Genomic DNA, 17118 nt, shown 5'->3' with positions numbered 1-17118 from the left:
TTGCTAGAGAATGGATTAGAAAAAGCCAGAATAAGCAGAGAGATTAAGGAGTTTTAAAAACTAACTAGGTAAGAATGATTCTAAAGCAGTGGTTGTGAACTGGGGCAATTTTGACCCTCAGTGGACACTCAGCAATGCCTAGACACATTCTTGGTTGTCATGAAGGGGATGGGAGGGAGAAGAGAGGTTTGCTGCTGGTATCTAGTGGGTAGAGACCAGGGATGCTGCTAAACATCCTACAGTACACAAGACAGTACTCTTGCCCCCAACAAATAATTATCTGGCTCAATGTCAATAGTGCTAAGATCGAAAAACCCTATCTTAAGATATGGATACTCAGAATGGAGAAAGTCAAATTAGCCTCAAAAATTGCAAATTAAACAACCTCTTCATCATTCCATCCCACTCATGAAAGACAACTTCTAATAGCTTCAACTAGAAAAACTCAGTCATCTATGTCATGAAGCCCTCCTCTGTGAAAAGGATTCTGAATTTCTGTACAATGTTTATTAATAACCAGTTCTCCTTAATGTCTAACTAATAGAAAATTTTTTAAAAATCAAAGTAACTACAATCACTTGGTATCCCATAAAGCGTTTTTAATTTGACCATGTGTAAGGTGTAAGGAAAATTTAAAGAGATGACCAGCAAGACATGGCTATTTTAGGGGAGAAAAGTAAACAGTGTATAAGAAAACCTAACCTGAATAGATTAAAACAAGTAAAATGCGAATGAAGAGATTAATGGAAAATTGCAATTTCTTGGGATTATGGAATAAAAATTTGGATTTTCCAAAATTAAATCAGGTAAAGTAAGTTTCATTGCATCTTAAGAGTGATATCTACAAGCTCTAAAAAAAACCACCCATAATGCTTTAGTTATGTAATAAAGCTACTTACTAAAGCAGCAACATACACTTTGTAGACAGGGTCAGCACAGACCATTGACAAAACGTTGCAGCATGCCTCTACCACGTCTCCTGAGATACTGGTCTGGGAAGACCCACTGCTGGCTCCAGCACTCGGACTGCTTCTACCGTTGCTCCCAGAGTTTCCAGTGCTCTCCCCATTTGCCAAGAGCAAAGCCCCACTAACATCGTGTGAAAGACGCCTGAGAGCCATCTCTCTTACATTCCAGTTTTTAGAAAATAAGCAGCCAACAAGTTCCATTCCAAATACCTATAATCAAACAAACACAATAAATTCAATGTGAAGAAAAACTAATGAACCTAAAGTATTTGGGAATAAGCATGATTTTTTATTATGAAAGGAAACTTGTGGACATTTCTCAAATTTTCACCAATCTTACAGTTTCAAATATGTCCAGCCACTTAAAATTCATATATATTTTTATATGCTTCTGTACTCCTATGCTTATGACAAAAAAAAAAAAAATCTATGAAGTATCCAAACTTTGTATTAAGGTAGTTACAGAGAAGAAACTGAAGCAAGATAAAGCCAGACCAAAAAAGGCACTGTAGTGTCCAAGAGATAGAGTATTTCTCCTCTAGATGACAACAGTTAAGTCAAAAACTTTTAATGTGCTTTTTGTCTTGTAGAAAAAGGTTAAAGAAAAAGAAACACCCAACAAAATAGAACTATTATAAATGGAGTGGAAAAATCTAAAGACAAAAGAAAAAAACTCTTGTGTTCAAATCTGCAAAGAATAGTGCTATGCCTATAATTATATGTCATTACAGTCATCATTACCATGCCTGCAATGCCAGAGTCCCTAAATCAAGGAAAGGGTACATGATCTTGACATTATGGGCTCATTAGCTAAAAGTAAACTTAATACCCTACATAACTTATATGAAAAATTTCTGAATTTTAGAGATGAATAAACACAATTTTAGGAAAAACGAATGATGATTTATTTAAATGTGTTCTAAGGTGATAGTAAAGGAGAATAAGTCAACTAGAATACAGTCAACTTGTTATATGGCTGGCACTCATTGTTAAATAGCATACCATAATCTAAGGCTTAATTCTGTCTTGTATCGCATCAATAAAAAAACAAGGAGTATATAGGCACAGTCCAACCTAAAGCTTAAGCAAAACTGATTAGACCACTACCTTGAAAGATAGCATCCAATAGTTAAGTATCAACTTGAAAGTTCTCTTGAGGACTCCTGAAGGGGCAGGTGAGGGTTTATGTTTAGTACCATTAGTGAACCAGATGAAAGAAATAATTTGTGTTTATTAAGTTTGCAGATTTTATTAGATTCATAACACATTACTGAGAAAAGAGAATTCAAAAGCTACAGGAAGATACAAATCATAAAAAGAAAAAGGAAACAAATCCTTATGATATACAAGCTGAGTCAGTGTCTCTGTTTCCAAATTTAGTAGTACTGAACAGAATTTAACAGATTACTGACAATATTTTACTTCACTATTGTTTATTGCAGAGATTGGTTTGGGATTCTACATTTTTAAAAATAATAGACAAAGTAGGCAACGACAAAGAAAATCATTAGAGTCCCACCAACCCACCAAAGAAATTCCAATTTACTGTGGAAGAAAAAGCATTTCATCAGAAGAGAAAGTGAAGGAACAGAAACTGCCCTTACAAATAAAAATGGCTAGCTAATATAAGGCAAATACTATACTTTTTTTCTTATTCATCCACTCAGCAATTATCAAGCACCTATTATATGCCATGAGAATACAGAAAAAAGAAATTGAGTTTATTTTAATTATTTTATTTTTTAAAAGATTTTATTTCTTTATTCATGAGAGACAGAGAGAGAGAGGCAGAGTCCCAGGCAGAGGGAGAAGCAAGCTCCATGCAGGGAGCCTGACATGGGACCTGATCTCCCGGATCCCGCGCTGGGCCAAAGGTGGCGCTAAACCGCTGAGCCACCGAGGCCAAGATTGAGTTTAAATGGTAATAAACAAGAAAAATGATAGAAATTCTTAGTAGGAATGGGATTAAACATTTGAACAGGTTAGCACTGAAGAGGTCTAGTGTCTATCCTTAGATAATCCTTTATGTCTGATTGTTTAGAAAGAGATTTTTCTAGAGCTGGGAGGTGTGACTCCAGGAATTTTCAAAGTTTAAGCTCTATAATAAGCAGGAGAGTGTTAACACCAAAGGTAAAATTTTCGATCAAACTATCAGTCATGAGGGAGGCAAGCAAAAGTATTTCCTTAAATTATAAACGAGTGGTAGACAGCTACATTAATTGGTCTGTAAAGGTTTATTTGAGAAATGAAGAACAAGAACTACTTACCTGAATCCATGGCTCAGCTAAATCTTTATAAGCAGGAGGAATCTGCTGAGTTCCATAATGAGTAAGGTTAAAATTGCTCTCCTGACTCCTTCGTTGTGATCCAGCCAAAGGCTGCTGTTGTATGGTTTGCTGCTGTGCAGCTCGCAGGGAAGAAGGGGAATCCACAGGGCTTGACAATTCATGGCTAAACGAAAAATTAACAAAAGCTTGTTAAAAAAAATTTAAAAGACTTCAATAACACCCAGAGAACATTTTTATTTTTTATTAAACATATCCAATTCATTAATTCAAAATTGTTACCTGTAGAAATCGTGAGATCTCCACTTAGACCTACAAAGGGGACATATTAAAGGCTCTCTATTTCTTCTACATTCTTCTGCCCCTGAAAATTAAAGGAAAACACTTAAAAAAATGCAAATGCTTAACATCAAGTAGTTACATATAATAATTGTTGCTAATGGCTAGTATAGGTTTATATTGAAGGAATCTCAAAAAATAATTTCATATATTTATGTAGAAGCAGGCAAACACAGGAGGCAAATTATTCTAATGTGTACCTTCTGCAAATGCTATTTTTTAAAGTTACAACATGTATTTTGCTGTTTTTGAAAACATTCTGCCTACTTGGTTACCTAGTTATGTTATTCCAAAACTTGCTTTCATGTTACCCTGTCATGCCTGCCAAGATCTTCTCACCTCCTCACCTCCACATACATCTTCCAGACCAGAATTTTGTTTTAAATTCTGTGCCTGCCTTCCGTTACTACACATATCACACTGTATTACATTTCTTTGCTCACACACCTCATCTCCTAACAGATCCTCAACTCTAGTGAAAACTTTAAATAAGGGCCTAAAGTTATTTTTCTTCTCTCCCTAGTCTCCCTAAAAGTCATGTTAGAACCCTAAATCACTAGTGGGCTCATATGCTAACTGTGCTGGGTAAGCACGGGGAGGAGAAGAGCCACGTACAGATTGACATGCAGTGGTGATGCAGCTTGTTTCTGCAGCCATCTTCACACACCGTGAGGCTCTCTTCATCTAGCATGCCCAACAAGCAAATAGGACACATCTGCTCCTCCTCATCTTTTATACTATAAGGAAGGGGAGAGGAAAGCATTAGACACAAAAGAATATAATAAAGGATTAACACCAGAGCTAAAAGCAATTTTGGGTTCTTTAAATATGAAAAAAACTAATTAGAAATGCTTGTTAAGAGCATTTTCTATAGAACTTTTTGGGAAGTATTTATTTCTTTCATTAGTATACTAATTTTAAATAAGATTCACACCACTAAATATTCATAGGTTGTGGGTATGAATTAACCTTTTCTTGCTATGAATACAATTCAATATATGAAGTACAATATAAGAGACCCATGTAGCCCCATAATTCTGCTATTGTACCTTTTAAACAAACTGTTGTAAGGTTTGACTATATACAAACATGCTATATGCCAATAGTTCTAAGGTTGCAATTACTGGAGAGGACCTTAGAACTCATCTACTCCATGTTAAGTTTGAAGGCCCATCAGAAGCACTTTGTGTGGGTCCATAAACTGGTCCAACTTTCCTAGAAACAAAGCTAGAAACATATGTTACATTGTTAATATACAAAACCTTTCAACTAGACTTCTAGGAATATATCATAAGAAAATAAAGAGACAAAATAAGATTTTATTATTTTTATATTATAATCTATATAATAGATTATATATGTATGAAAGAATGTTCTCTGCAGTATTTAGCATAAAGAAAAAATTAACCAAATGAACATCAAAAAGTTTAAAAAGCAGTACACTCACACACTGTGAAGCCTTTAAAAAAAAAAGAAAAGGGCTCGGGCTCGGGACCCCTGGGGGCAGCTCAGCGGTTTAGCGCCTGCCTTCAGCCCAGGGCGTGATCCTGGAGTCCCGGGATTGAGTCCCACATCAGGCTCCCTGCATGGAGCCTGCTTCTCCCTCTGCCTATGTCTCTGCCTGCCTCTCTCTCCCGCGCGCGCTCTCTCTCATGAATAAATAAAATCTTAAAAAAAAAAAAAAAAGTCTCCAAGACATTCACAAACAATGACAAAAACATACATCCACAACATACTATGTGGTGAAGAACATCAGATACCATGCCAGAATTCTAATTTGTACAGAATGATTCCAATTATGGTGAACCTGCAACTTTATCAGGTATATGTGAAGGATACTCTATGTATTAGACTATTCTTAATACAGAAAGTGCTTTTAAAAATCAGCAAGAAAAATACTAGTAATTTAATAGTAAAATGGCAAAGAAGATAAAAAGGCAATTGAAATGAAAAATACCAATAGCCAGTAAGTATGAAAAATGAAGTACAAAATGCATTTTAATGAAAAAAAAATTTTTTTTTAAATAACCTGATTGACACAAATTGTATAGGTTGGTCACATCTGGCCTGGGTATTGGCATAGGAAAGCAAGTTCTCATATACACTGCTAGTGGAAGTAAAAAATGAAATTTCTGGAAAGGGATTTGCTAGTATTTCTTAAATTACTTAATATAACATATCTATGACCTAAAAAACCTATTTTGTAGGATGCTATCCTACAGAGATATTTGGAATACATAAACAGAAAATTTGTTGCATTTAATAGGCAAAAAATTAGAGGTGTACTAAATGTTCATTAATTATGGCAATAGCAAAATAAATTGTAGCATATCTATATAATCTTATACAGCCATGAAAAAAAAGTAGTGTCTATTTTTGTACTGACCCAGGAAAATTGTTCCAGGTATCAAGTTTTTTTTTTTTTTTTTTTAAAAAAAAAAAGCAAGTTTCAGATCAAAATATAAAGCATGACTTTTACATTTGTTTAAAAAACAAAGATGAGAGTAGTAGTAGTGTGAGTATAAACAAATAGTATAGAGAAGAATTCGATTTTCTTTATGTAATTTTTAAAAGTTGTATTAAACTGTTAAACAGTAGTTTTGTATGCAGCTCAGACTAGAGACAGGGGTTTTGTTTTCTACTTCATAAAGTTTTGTTGAACCACTTCATGATGTCATGAGTAGCTTTTAAAAATCAGTATTTTCCTTTATAATATAAAGATTAGGCTCTGAAATGCTAAAGAAGCTGCCAAAGATCATAAAATCACTTCATGGTAGGCTTAATTTCAGGAGAATAACTCATAATCTACTTACTTGTACAAATTTGAGTCTCTACTAACTTCAGGCTTTTCTCTGAGCCTAATATTACACTTCTACAACTTTAAGCTATAATTCCTGAAAAACAGGTCTGAATAGTTGACAGCAAAGTAACAGTTTCCTGAAAAACTTTCATAAAAGCTGAACAGGCCGAGCAAAGTCATGATGGATGATTCCTGAGGTAAAGGCACACGTACTAGTCTCTCTCCCTCCTGCTCATTTGCCCCTTCTAGCTCTCTTCATGATAATGAAGCTATATTGAGTGAGGAAATGCAAAATATGCATGCAGTAATGATAAAAATTAACAAAAAACACTGCAGAAATGATTTACACAACAATCTATAATAAAAATATTAATGGCAGAGATGATCCCAGGTCAAGTAACTTTCAAATTATACCAAAGTGAGCTTATTCAAAAGATTTAGAAGAAAAAAGAAAATTCCATAATTCAGTCCAATTGCAGGTACAACTTATTTCTTAAATGCTTTTCTGACTTCAGCATCCATTTATTGTTGGACATGAACTGTTCCTGTATTTTCATATTTTAAGAAAGCAGTAGAAACATTTCTCACTTCTACATTTCACATTTTCTTTTAGCAAGTTTTTTTTTTAAGATTTATTAAAAAAAAAAGATTTATTTATGATAGACATAGAGAGAGAGAGAGAGAGGCAGAGACACAGGTGGAGGGAGAAGCAGGCTCCGTGCCGGGAGCCCCACGTGGGACTTGATGCCGGGACTCCAGGATCGCACCCTGGGCCAAAGGCAGGCGCTAAACCGCTGAGCCACCCAGGGATCCCCTTTTTAGCAAGTTTTATCAGAAGTAAAGTCATTTGAGTAGAGAGCAGGTATTAGTGTACTACAAGGAGATCAAATTAGTCTGTTGTGAGCTTTTGTAAATAAAGTTTTCCAGGAACGGAGCCCCACCCATTCATTCACTTATCCTTTGTGGCTATCTGAGCTGCAAGGGCAGAGGTGAGTAGTGACAGAGATGAATCTGTGACCTGATGAATCTTAAAGCCCCAAGTACTTAAAGTATAAAAGTCACTCATAATAATGCCACCTATTAAGAACCATTAAAATTTCTGTTCATTAAATATGTATGGATCCCACAATACCTTTATATGTAAAAACTGGGTTCATGTGTAATATACGGTATTATAACTTACATTTTGTTTCATGCCATTCAGTATTCTTCAGAAGCATTTTTTTTTTCAGAAGCATTAATTTTTTTAAAGATTTATTTATTTGAGGGCAGCCCGGGTGGCTCAGCGGTTTAGCGCCGCCTTCAGCCCAGGGCCTAATCCCGGAGACCCAGGATCGAGTCCCATGTTGGGCTCCCTGCGTGGGGCCTGCTTTTACCTCTGCCTATGTCTCTGCCTCTCTCTCTCTCTCATGAAAAAATTAAAAAAAAAAAAAAAAAAAAGATTTGAGAGAGAAAGAGAGTGTGAGAGCACAAGTGTGAGCCGAGGGAAGGGTGGTAAAAATTGGAAAGAATCCCAAATAGACTCCCTGCTGAGCACAGAGCCTTGCACAGCCTCAATCTCACAACCCTGAGAGGACACCTGAGCTGAAATTAAGAATCTGATACTTAACCAAGCCACCAGGCACCCCAGAAGCATAATTTTAATATCTGTATGAACTATTCCTGATATGAGTATATTTTAACCATTCCCTTGCTGGGTATTTCAATTTTTTGTATTATACTGTGACAAAGAGTCATATATATATAAATCTTTTGCATTTCTCAGATTAATTTTTTTTTCTTAAAAGTACACTTACTGCATCAAAATTTTTAAAGTATATTCAATTTGTCCAAATTCTGGCTTTAATTGTTTCTTATATAATTTAAAATTAATACAATGCAGTCAGGTCTCCAGATAAATTTCCTGTTTTGTTTTTTAAATTGTAGTCTTAAAAAAAAATTGTAGTCTTTAGATATAAAAATTTCCAATTACATGAAACATTAATCTACTTAGCTACACAGCATAATCCCAGTATATCAAGATTATAGCTTCTGTGGTTCCCCCCCCACAGATATAGTAAACCAAACAAATTAATAAAACCTCCATATTATGACTAGCCCATGTTTAGAAGTTATCTTTGTTCATTTTAGCGAGAAACTTTCTATTTTGACTTTGACTACCTGGTTTTAAACTTTTTTTTCCAAAATAAAAAACTACAGGAATGTGAATCAAAGGGAGGATGGTTCCAGAATAAGTCTGGCTCAGGAAGCTTAACAAATAAAGTTCATTTTTTTTTTCATCTATTTTGAAGAGATAAGGAGTTAAGGGAAAGAGACCTGAACAAGAAGTCAAGATACTGAGGTTCTGATTCTGCCTTTACTCAACTGAGCTGTTGCACGATCTCTTTTGGCTTCAGTTATCACCGAACCATGTGAAGTAGAAATCTCTAATTCCCAAAAAACTTGTAAAACAATTGATTCTAAAATCAATTCATTTAATCAAAAATAAGAAAATTCAAACTTTTACTTTTCCCATAGGTCTCTCCATTCTTTCCTTCACAAATCCCTTGGCCTGATTACATTCTATTCTTCATGAATTTTGAAGCAGTTACAACACTTAAAAAAAACTGATGGGATGAAGATGGGATTTAATCACTTAAGATTAGTGCTTCTCAAACAGGTCCCTCAGGAACATATCAGAAGTGCCCTTTTAAGAGAAGCAGCACTCCTTTCTGGAGTAATTTAAAAAACTCATTTTTACATTAAAACCAATGAAGAAACCCAATAAAGAACTTGGAAAAGAAAGAAAATTCACAGGTGTTTTGATAATACTACAGATTTGAAATTTTTTTTACACCTGTCATTTTGAGTGTAAAAATCCTTCACCATTACATATTCATTCAGACCCTTTAGCATTACGTGTTCATTCTTATCAGCAGTTAGGAAATGGAAGAGTTTGAGAAGCGCAGATTTTAAATAACTGTGATTAATGGCTACTTTATCTCTTAATTACTATCGATTAGTCTGTTTAGAAGAGCATCCTTGTATTCTCACAAGTAAAATAGCCTGTAATGAGAATTCTCTGGCAAGATCATTAAAAGAAGTGATGTCATTCAATTTAAAGGTCCTACATTTGAAAGTGATTTTGGAAAACCACTTTGGCTTGTATATGATTTGTTTATAAAAGAACTATAGAATATTTTTTATACAGTGCTTCAGCTTCACTGTCTGCAAAAGAGTGATAATCAGGTTGGTATATGAACAGAATTAGACACCATTTTAGGTGCTTGGCACAAAGTAATGACAGATAAACAGCAGCCACTTATATTTTATACTTGCCACCTGACTTTTTTTGTGAAATGACTATTATATTCTGATATTTAAGGTGCCAGTTTTCAACAGTGTAGTTGTTCAGGATAAAAAGTCCCTATATATGTATGCATATATGTGTGTATATACACACATACTTAGATGACCTTTAATATTGCTTACCCCTGATTTTAACTTTAAAAGTCAAGATTCAATAAGTAAATTAATTTAGAGCAATTTAACAAGAAGATATAAAAAAATACCTCTAAAATTAGAAAGTAACACTGGATTAATGCTTTTAATTCCTTAAAAAGTACTAACCTGTTTTCTGAACTAGATGTAGAAGTACTAGATGATGACAATGTATGAGAATTTGACATGCGTGAAACAAACTTCTGGATGGTGTTACGAGATGGAGCTTTGATCCTTGAGCTACGCCTACTGTGATATTTCTGGAACAAACTTTCAACCTAACATTGAAAAAAGACAGTAACAATGATATTCGTGCCATAATATACATATGAAGAGTTCTAGAGGTTGAATTATTTGTCTTTTATTTCATAAATTTTTCACAAAGCCAATTTAAGAGCTTCAAAAGTAATATATATAGGTTACTAAAGACAGTATTTTTATAGGTCAGTGTTTACTTTCTTTACAGTCTGGAAGAAAAAACTAATTAGTGGATTATAAGAGATAAGCCTCAAATAATAATTAAATATCTTCATGCCTTCAAAATGACTACTGTCTAATTAAATTTACACCTCATGGAAAATTGTCAAGAATGAGCCATAAAAATTTGTTAGTAATTTTACTCTAAAGCATTTATTAAAAGTTACCTCAAAATTCTTTAAAGTTTTTCTCCATAACATTGGATCTGAAGGTTCCAGTTGAAATACCCGGAGCATAACAAACAACAGATGAATACAAAATGTTCCACGCCCACAGCTGCAGTTCTAGAGTTAAAAGAGAACCTATGAGTAATAAATCTGTGGTTTTAAGATGATCACTTTTTTTTTTATCTTTTTGAGTTTAACAAAGTTGCTACTAATTTGCTTCATTATTCTTATATGGTAAGATATGTAAGGATATGCAAGAAAAGTATATTAAGTATATTAAGTATACTAGAGACCTTCACAAGTACATTAAATAAAAATGTTTATTAAGTAAACACAAAATATATTTTAAATTCACTTTAGTTTACTAAAGAAAATTAAGTGATGTAACTTTAAGAATGCTATGGTATATACATCTGAGTTAATACCAGATACTAATAAAATGTAAAATGGTCAAAGATCCTACCTGAGGCCCAATAAACACCCGGTATTTATTGTCCGGGCTGTCTCCTCCAATCAGGAAAGAGTTGGGTCCTATTTGTTGCAATAAGTACAGCCTGGCTCTCATAACTTTGTTTACACGGCGGTTTGTCTCCTCTGGGCTATATGGTGAGAAGCCATCTGGTGAAGGGGCTCTTCGAGGTGGTGTGATTCTCCCACTCTGAAACTTCACAACATTGTTTTTGTATTAAGTAAATTGCTTACTTCTTGATAAGACACAATTACCTAAAAAAGGGTCATACCAGATGGCCATGTGGCATTTTATATTCTGAAAAAATGCTCCAAAGTATAATGGAACAAAATGCATTTTACAAATGCTTTTATCTGACATACCGCATCACAAACTTCTAAAATCTCAGTTATCCCTGTAACTAATGATACTTAGCTGATTGAGACAAATGTGGTAATTTTACAAAATGTAAATATTTGAGTACTTTGAAAAGTATTATGTAAACCAAGATAAAAAAGCATAAAGATGACTTATTTCTAGTGATAAAAATTAAAATCCAATTTCCTGGCTTCCACTTAAGGTGTTACTAAATGCTCTTTTGCAACTGGTAATTTATAAACACTAACATGGAATTCCTCCTGTGGTAGACTCTATAGAGAACTAATGGCAAGTGACTCTCCCCAGACTAAGGCATTTACTTTACTGAAGGCTGACAAAAACACCTGTGGTAAAGGTGATATATACGACTCATTCCACTTCACTGATTCTCCTAGAACTTGGGTTTTTCCATCAATGCCCAGTGGAAATTCTAGTTCTTTTTATGCCTAACTTAATTTTTAAAGATAATAAACGTTGGTGAGAACAAAGAATTAGAACCCTCATACAGTGCTGGTGGGAAAATAAAATGGTACAGCTGCTTTGGAAAACATGAACCAGCAGTTCCACTTCCAGGTATAAACCCAAGAGAAGTGAAAAGATATATACACAAACAGATTTGTACACAAATGTTCCCAACAGCATTATTCATAATAACCGTGAATAGAAACAATTCAAAAGTCCAACTAAATGAATGGACAAACCAGATGTGCATATCCATACAAAAGAATGTTATTCTATAGCTAAAAATGGAGTACTTCCAAATATAATTAGAGAACTATGTTGATTGGAAATTTATTCTGAATGTTAAACCAACAAAAAGAACAAGAATGATATGGCATAGATAACTTTTGTTTTAAAATATATATGTATATGGCAAAAATCAATGTATACACTGATTAATAAACATAGTTTGTGGGGGAAAAAAACCCAGAAAACAGAACAAAAACAAATGGGGTACTGATAAAATTATACCACAGATGAACCTTCAAAACATGATCCTAGGTGAAAGAAGCCAACAAAACACCACATACACTACATGATTCCATTTACTGTTTATGAAATAACCAGCGTGGGCAAATTATATATAGACTCCAGAAAGTAGAGTAATGGTTGCCTAGGGTTGGGGAAGACTGCTAATTGGCCTGGAGTTTCTTATGGGGGTGATGAGAATGTTTTAAAGTTGACTGTAATGACTGGCTACAACTCTGAAAAGACCAAAACCAATCAATAGTATAATTTAAAAAGGTGAATTGTATAGTATAGGAATTATATCTCAATCCAAAAAAAATACTGATTTTTTTTTAATGGGCAGTTATTAAAAAGTAAAGAAGAAACAAGTACACATGCACATGCTATAGACCTAAGTATTCAGACTATGGATATGCTCACAGATGTGTAAAATGATACATATATAAAAAGTATGTTTGCAATACTGTTTTTTAGTAATGAAGAGGAAAATGCATGATATCCATTAGTATGTATAGTTCATTAAATAAACTATGATTTATCCAGATAATGAAATGCTAACTTGGTGTTTAAAAAAATGAGGGATAACTTTGACTAACATATATCCTAAAGTGAGGGAGGGAAGGGGAAATGCAATTCCGTATATACTTGTGGTAGACTTTTATACTTTGATGGCCCCTATAAACCACACCTCCCAGCATTTATACCTTTGTGTGGTCCCCCACCACACTAATTCTGTATTTGCAACTAGCATGTTACTACTTTTGGGCAATAAGGCATTAGGAAACAAAGTGGCTTCATAAAAGCTTCCAGACTGGATTTGCCCTCTTGATAGCCTTTTTTTTGGGGGAGGTTGGGTGGGGGAACTTAATAGAAATTTGTCTCATAGTTCCAGAGGCTAGAAGTCCAAAAACAGGTGTCAGCAGGGTTCTCTCTGAGGACGAAGAAAAAATCTGTTCCATATGCTCTCCTGGCTTGCAAAACGTGGTGTTGCAACCCAGCTTCCATGCTATGAAGAAGAGATGCCAACAGCCTCCAACTGTTCTAGCATCCCAGCTGAAGTACCAGACACATGATAAGGAAGCATCTTGGATATTCCAGCTTCAGCAGGTACGATGGGGAACAGACAGAAGTCATTCCTGCAGAGTTCCACCTAATTTAGAGATTCATGAGCTAATAAAGACTTTATAAGCTTTAAAAAAATAGCTCATTTAAAGATGTGTCAACATAAAGCAAATAAATACTGTTGGGTATCTTGGGCTTTATTTATTTATTTACTTATTTATTTATTTAGTATCTTTGGCTTTAATGTAAAAAGATTTACTTAAAATTTACTTCTGGAAGGATTTTTTTTTTCTTTTTAGAGTTTATTTATTTGAGAGACAGAAATAGCGAGAGAAAGCAGCAGACCCCTTGCTGAACAGGAAGCCTGAAGCATGGCTCAATCCTAAGACCCTGAGATCATGACCTGAGCCAAAGGCAGCAGTTTAAATGACTGAGCCACCCAGGTGCTGCTACTTCTAAAAGGATTTTTTATGCGCTGATCTGAGGAAAACCAAATCTCCCCCTTGTGGTCATGATCATAATCATTCTATTATCCACTCATTTGCTCTTCAAGTTTATAAAGTAAATTTTAACTTGCATTTCTGCCACTAGAAGTCCCATTCTTCCACTCTTTCTCTCTCTCTCTCTCTCTCTCTCTCAGAAAGTCAGCACCTATCACTTTGCCAATCTCTTTGAAGTCTAATTTAATACAGACAACTGGATTCTCATCCATGCTTCTACAGTGAGCCAGCTGTGATAATGATGTTTTGGTTACAATACATGAAGAAAACGTGGCTTCACAAATAAATGTAGCTGGAAAAGGTATTTTAAAAGACTCTTCCAATAATTATGAATGCAGTTCTTTGATAACTCCCAAGAAATGGTTTCTTAAAGAATGTGATGTAGAATCTGAAACCACACCAACCAACTTTTCCTACTGTGCGATTATATATGAAAAATAATCACATTTGATAGCATCACTAATCTCATTATAAAATTCTTTTAAGTACTGGGAAACTGTCAAGTTTAAAGTAGTAGATATGAATTTCCTGAAATTCTAATTTTTGCTTGAAATCTCACTAGTGAAGGGACCTGAGTGGCTCAGTGGTTGAGTATCTGCTTTCAACTCAGGGCGCGATCCTGGGGTTCTGGGATTGAGTCCCGCACTGGGTTCCCTGTGAGGAGCCTGCTTCTCCCTCTGCCGTGTGTCTCTGCCTCTCTCTCTGTCTTTCATGAATAAATAAATAAAATATTTAAAAAAATAAATCTCACTAGTGAAAAATAATTTGTTGTCTTTATTGAAGTTCCTTCCTTCACTTGTCTTAAGTATGCCACAAATACCCCAGGAAGGCTACAATTTCTGTTGTTATAGCTTTAATTTAGATGAATGCATCAGCTTTACCCACCACTGTAAATATTAATGCAGTGAAAGAGGCAAGTAACATCTCAGTTTTCTTAGAAAATATGTTTTGAAAAAAGAAAAAAAGAAAAAAAGAAAATTTGTTTTGATCTAATGGATCCACTGGAAGGGTCTCAGGACCTGCTTTCCTCCCCGAACCAAGGGTCTGTGGGCCACACCTGGAGAAATGCTGCTCTAACAGATTGCTGTCAAACTTTTCTGTAAAGTTGTAGAAAGTTAACAAACTTGCTGAAACGTTAACTTACAGGCACCGGGGAAACTCTTTTTCTCCGAACTCCCGGAGATTCGGACTTCACTGTGCGACCAGATGGGGAGCTGCCAGGAGAAGGACTGCGTCGGCCTTTAGCAGTGGGTGATGCAGTGCTTGCCTGGCCTTCTCCTTGAGACTCAGTAGCCAGATTGTGAATTTCAGAACCATCTCCTTTAGTAGGGATTGGTTTTACCACCTAAATTAAACAAATTTACTAGTTTGGTTACTTAAAAATATAAGAAAAATAAGTAAATACAACAAAGAAATAAAGTCCTTTTCATTACACAATGCTATACAAATGTAACAGTATATCAACTTTCATTTAGTATTACTTCAAGCAATAAATGTTAAGACTATTTTTATCCACAGATTTCATTCATTTAGGCTTCATCACTAGTTAAGACGTTATACATAATTTTAGAATTTAGTACAATCTGTTATCATGTGCCCTAAATTACTTAACATTCAAAATCAACAATCATAGGTTAGTAAACAAATGTGAAAAATAAGTACTTTTACCTTCTACAGTTAATTTATTCAACTAGATTCAAGGAGACGTTTTCTTATTCATTTGTATTGACAAAATGCAGGATCTTGAAAACAATAATGGGCATAATTTAAGTGCCCAAATAGTCTGATTAATATATTTTGCCTTTTTTGGCAATGTTTTATGACAATAGTTTGGACATATATTTCAGAATGACTAAAAGAAGCTACACATTTGAAGAGCAGTCTGTCAAGCAGAAATGAAGGTTGCAAGGTCTGTTGTTTCTCAACAGACCTAAACTAGCTGTGACTATAGCCTTAGCCAACCTTCCCTGCCTTTCTTCCACTACTCTCCTACTGTTCTACTTGCCAGCTGCTATGCCTACCAAACATGACTAACCTGATCTCTTCCTGGGCTTCCACTCCTACTCTCCCTCCTAATCCACATCTCTAGCTTGCAGCACACCAGAACACTCTAGCCTTCACCTGGTGAAAACTGCCATCTTGGTTAACTCCCTTTACAAATGCACACTTAACTCTATCAGCCTAACACATTTTTCTTCTTTCTAATCTGTTACTACTCTCTGCCCACTCCACATGTTTTTTTGTTTTTTTGTTTTTGTTTTTTTAATTTTTATTTATTTATGATAGTTACAGAGAGAGAGAGGGAGGCAGAGACACAGGCAGAGGGAGAAGCAGGCTCCATGCACCGGGAGCCCGATGTGGGATTCGATCCCGGGTCTCCGGGATCACGCCCTGGGCCAAAGGCAGGCACCAAACTGCTGCGCCACCCAGGGATCCCTGTTTTTTTGTTTTTTGCATTCAGTCACATACTGTTCTGTGATATTTCATGCTTTTGTTTTTATTTAATAAGTTACATTTTCATAATTGGAGATACTTGTACATCACTTATGTTTCAAGGACCTGATTTAATATATATATAAACATAATAAAAACAAACAAAATCAGACTTTCCAAGTAGATTATAAATTTCTAAAGGGTAATATGAAATCTGTAAACTATGAGATGTAGGGTAGTATAACTGAACTTAAGGACTACGTGTTATGTGTCTTATTCCACGAATCTCTTCCCTCTTTACCTCTGTCCTACATACAGGTAACATACTTGAGGATTTGACAAAAAGGTTTCAGTGAGAAAAAACAAAATTTGGTCTTAGATAAGTGAATGTCCTTAGTTTATATGTAATAAAGAACTGGCTTTTCAAAAAGTTGTGATTTCTGCTTTATGGTATTCTCAAAAGACTTAGACTTTCCACCACCACAGGGAGCTCCAGAAAGCAGCATATTCAAACTTCATATGGCTTAAAGTTCTTTATATTAATTGGGCAGAAATTTACCCCTTCTATAAACTGTTTAAACAGAACTTTCTCTTTTTTTTTTAAAGGTTAGTTTATTTATTCATGATAGACAAAGAGAGAGAGAGAGAGAGAGAGAGGCAGAGACACAGGCAGAGGGAGAAGCAGGCTCCATGTTGGGAGCCTGATGTGAGACTCAATCCCGGGACTCCAGGATCACGCCCTGGGCCAAAGGCAGGCACTGAACCACTGAGCCACCCAGGGATCCCTAGAACTTTCTCTTTTCTAAGATAAA

General features: G+C 35.0%; 1 protein-coding gene across 1 annotated transcript in view; it reads right to left on the bottom strand.

The window, feature by feature from the left end:
• Positions 1-17118, bottom strand: part of MAP3K1 (mitogen-activated protein kinase kinase kinase 1) — a 78681-nt gene that overhangs the window by 15774 nt on the left and 45789 nt on the right. Inside the window, exons 3-10 of the mRNA XM_038530628.1 lie at positions 15018-15218; positions 10980-11180; positions 10517-10633; positions 10002-10150; positions 4208-4329; positions 3536-3617; positions 3236-3419; positions 900-1178 (exon numbers count right to left, since the gene is read on the bottom strand). Of these exons, the coding sequence (XP_038386556.1) occupies positions 900-1178; positions 3236-3419; positions 3536-3617; positions 4208-4329; positions 10002-10150; positions 10517-10633; positions 10980-11180; positions 15018-15218 (1335 nt within the window). The remainder of the gene's footprint in view (positions 1-899; positions 1179-3235; positions 3420-3535; positions 3618-4207; positions 4330-10001; positions 10151-10516; positions 10634-10979; positions 11181-15017; positions 15219-17118) is intronic.

This window comes from Canis lupus, chromosome 2, assembly GCF_011100685.1.
Source record: "Canis lupus familiaris isolate Mischka breed German Shepherd chromosome 2, alternate assembly UU_Cfam_GSD_1.0, whole genome shotgun sequence".
NCBI lineage: Eukaryota > Metazoa > Chordata > Mammalia > Carnivora > Canidae > Canis > Canis lupus.
Note: the sequence above shows the minus strand (reverse complement) of the source record. Positions and strands in the feature narration are given on the sequence as shown.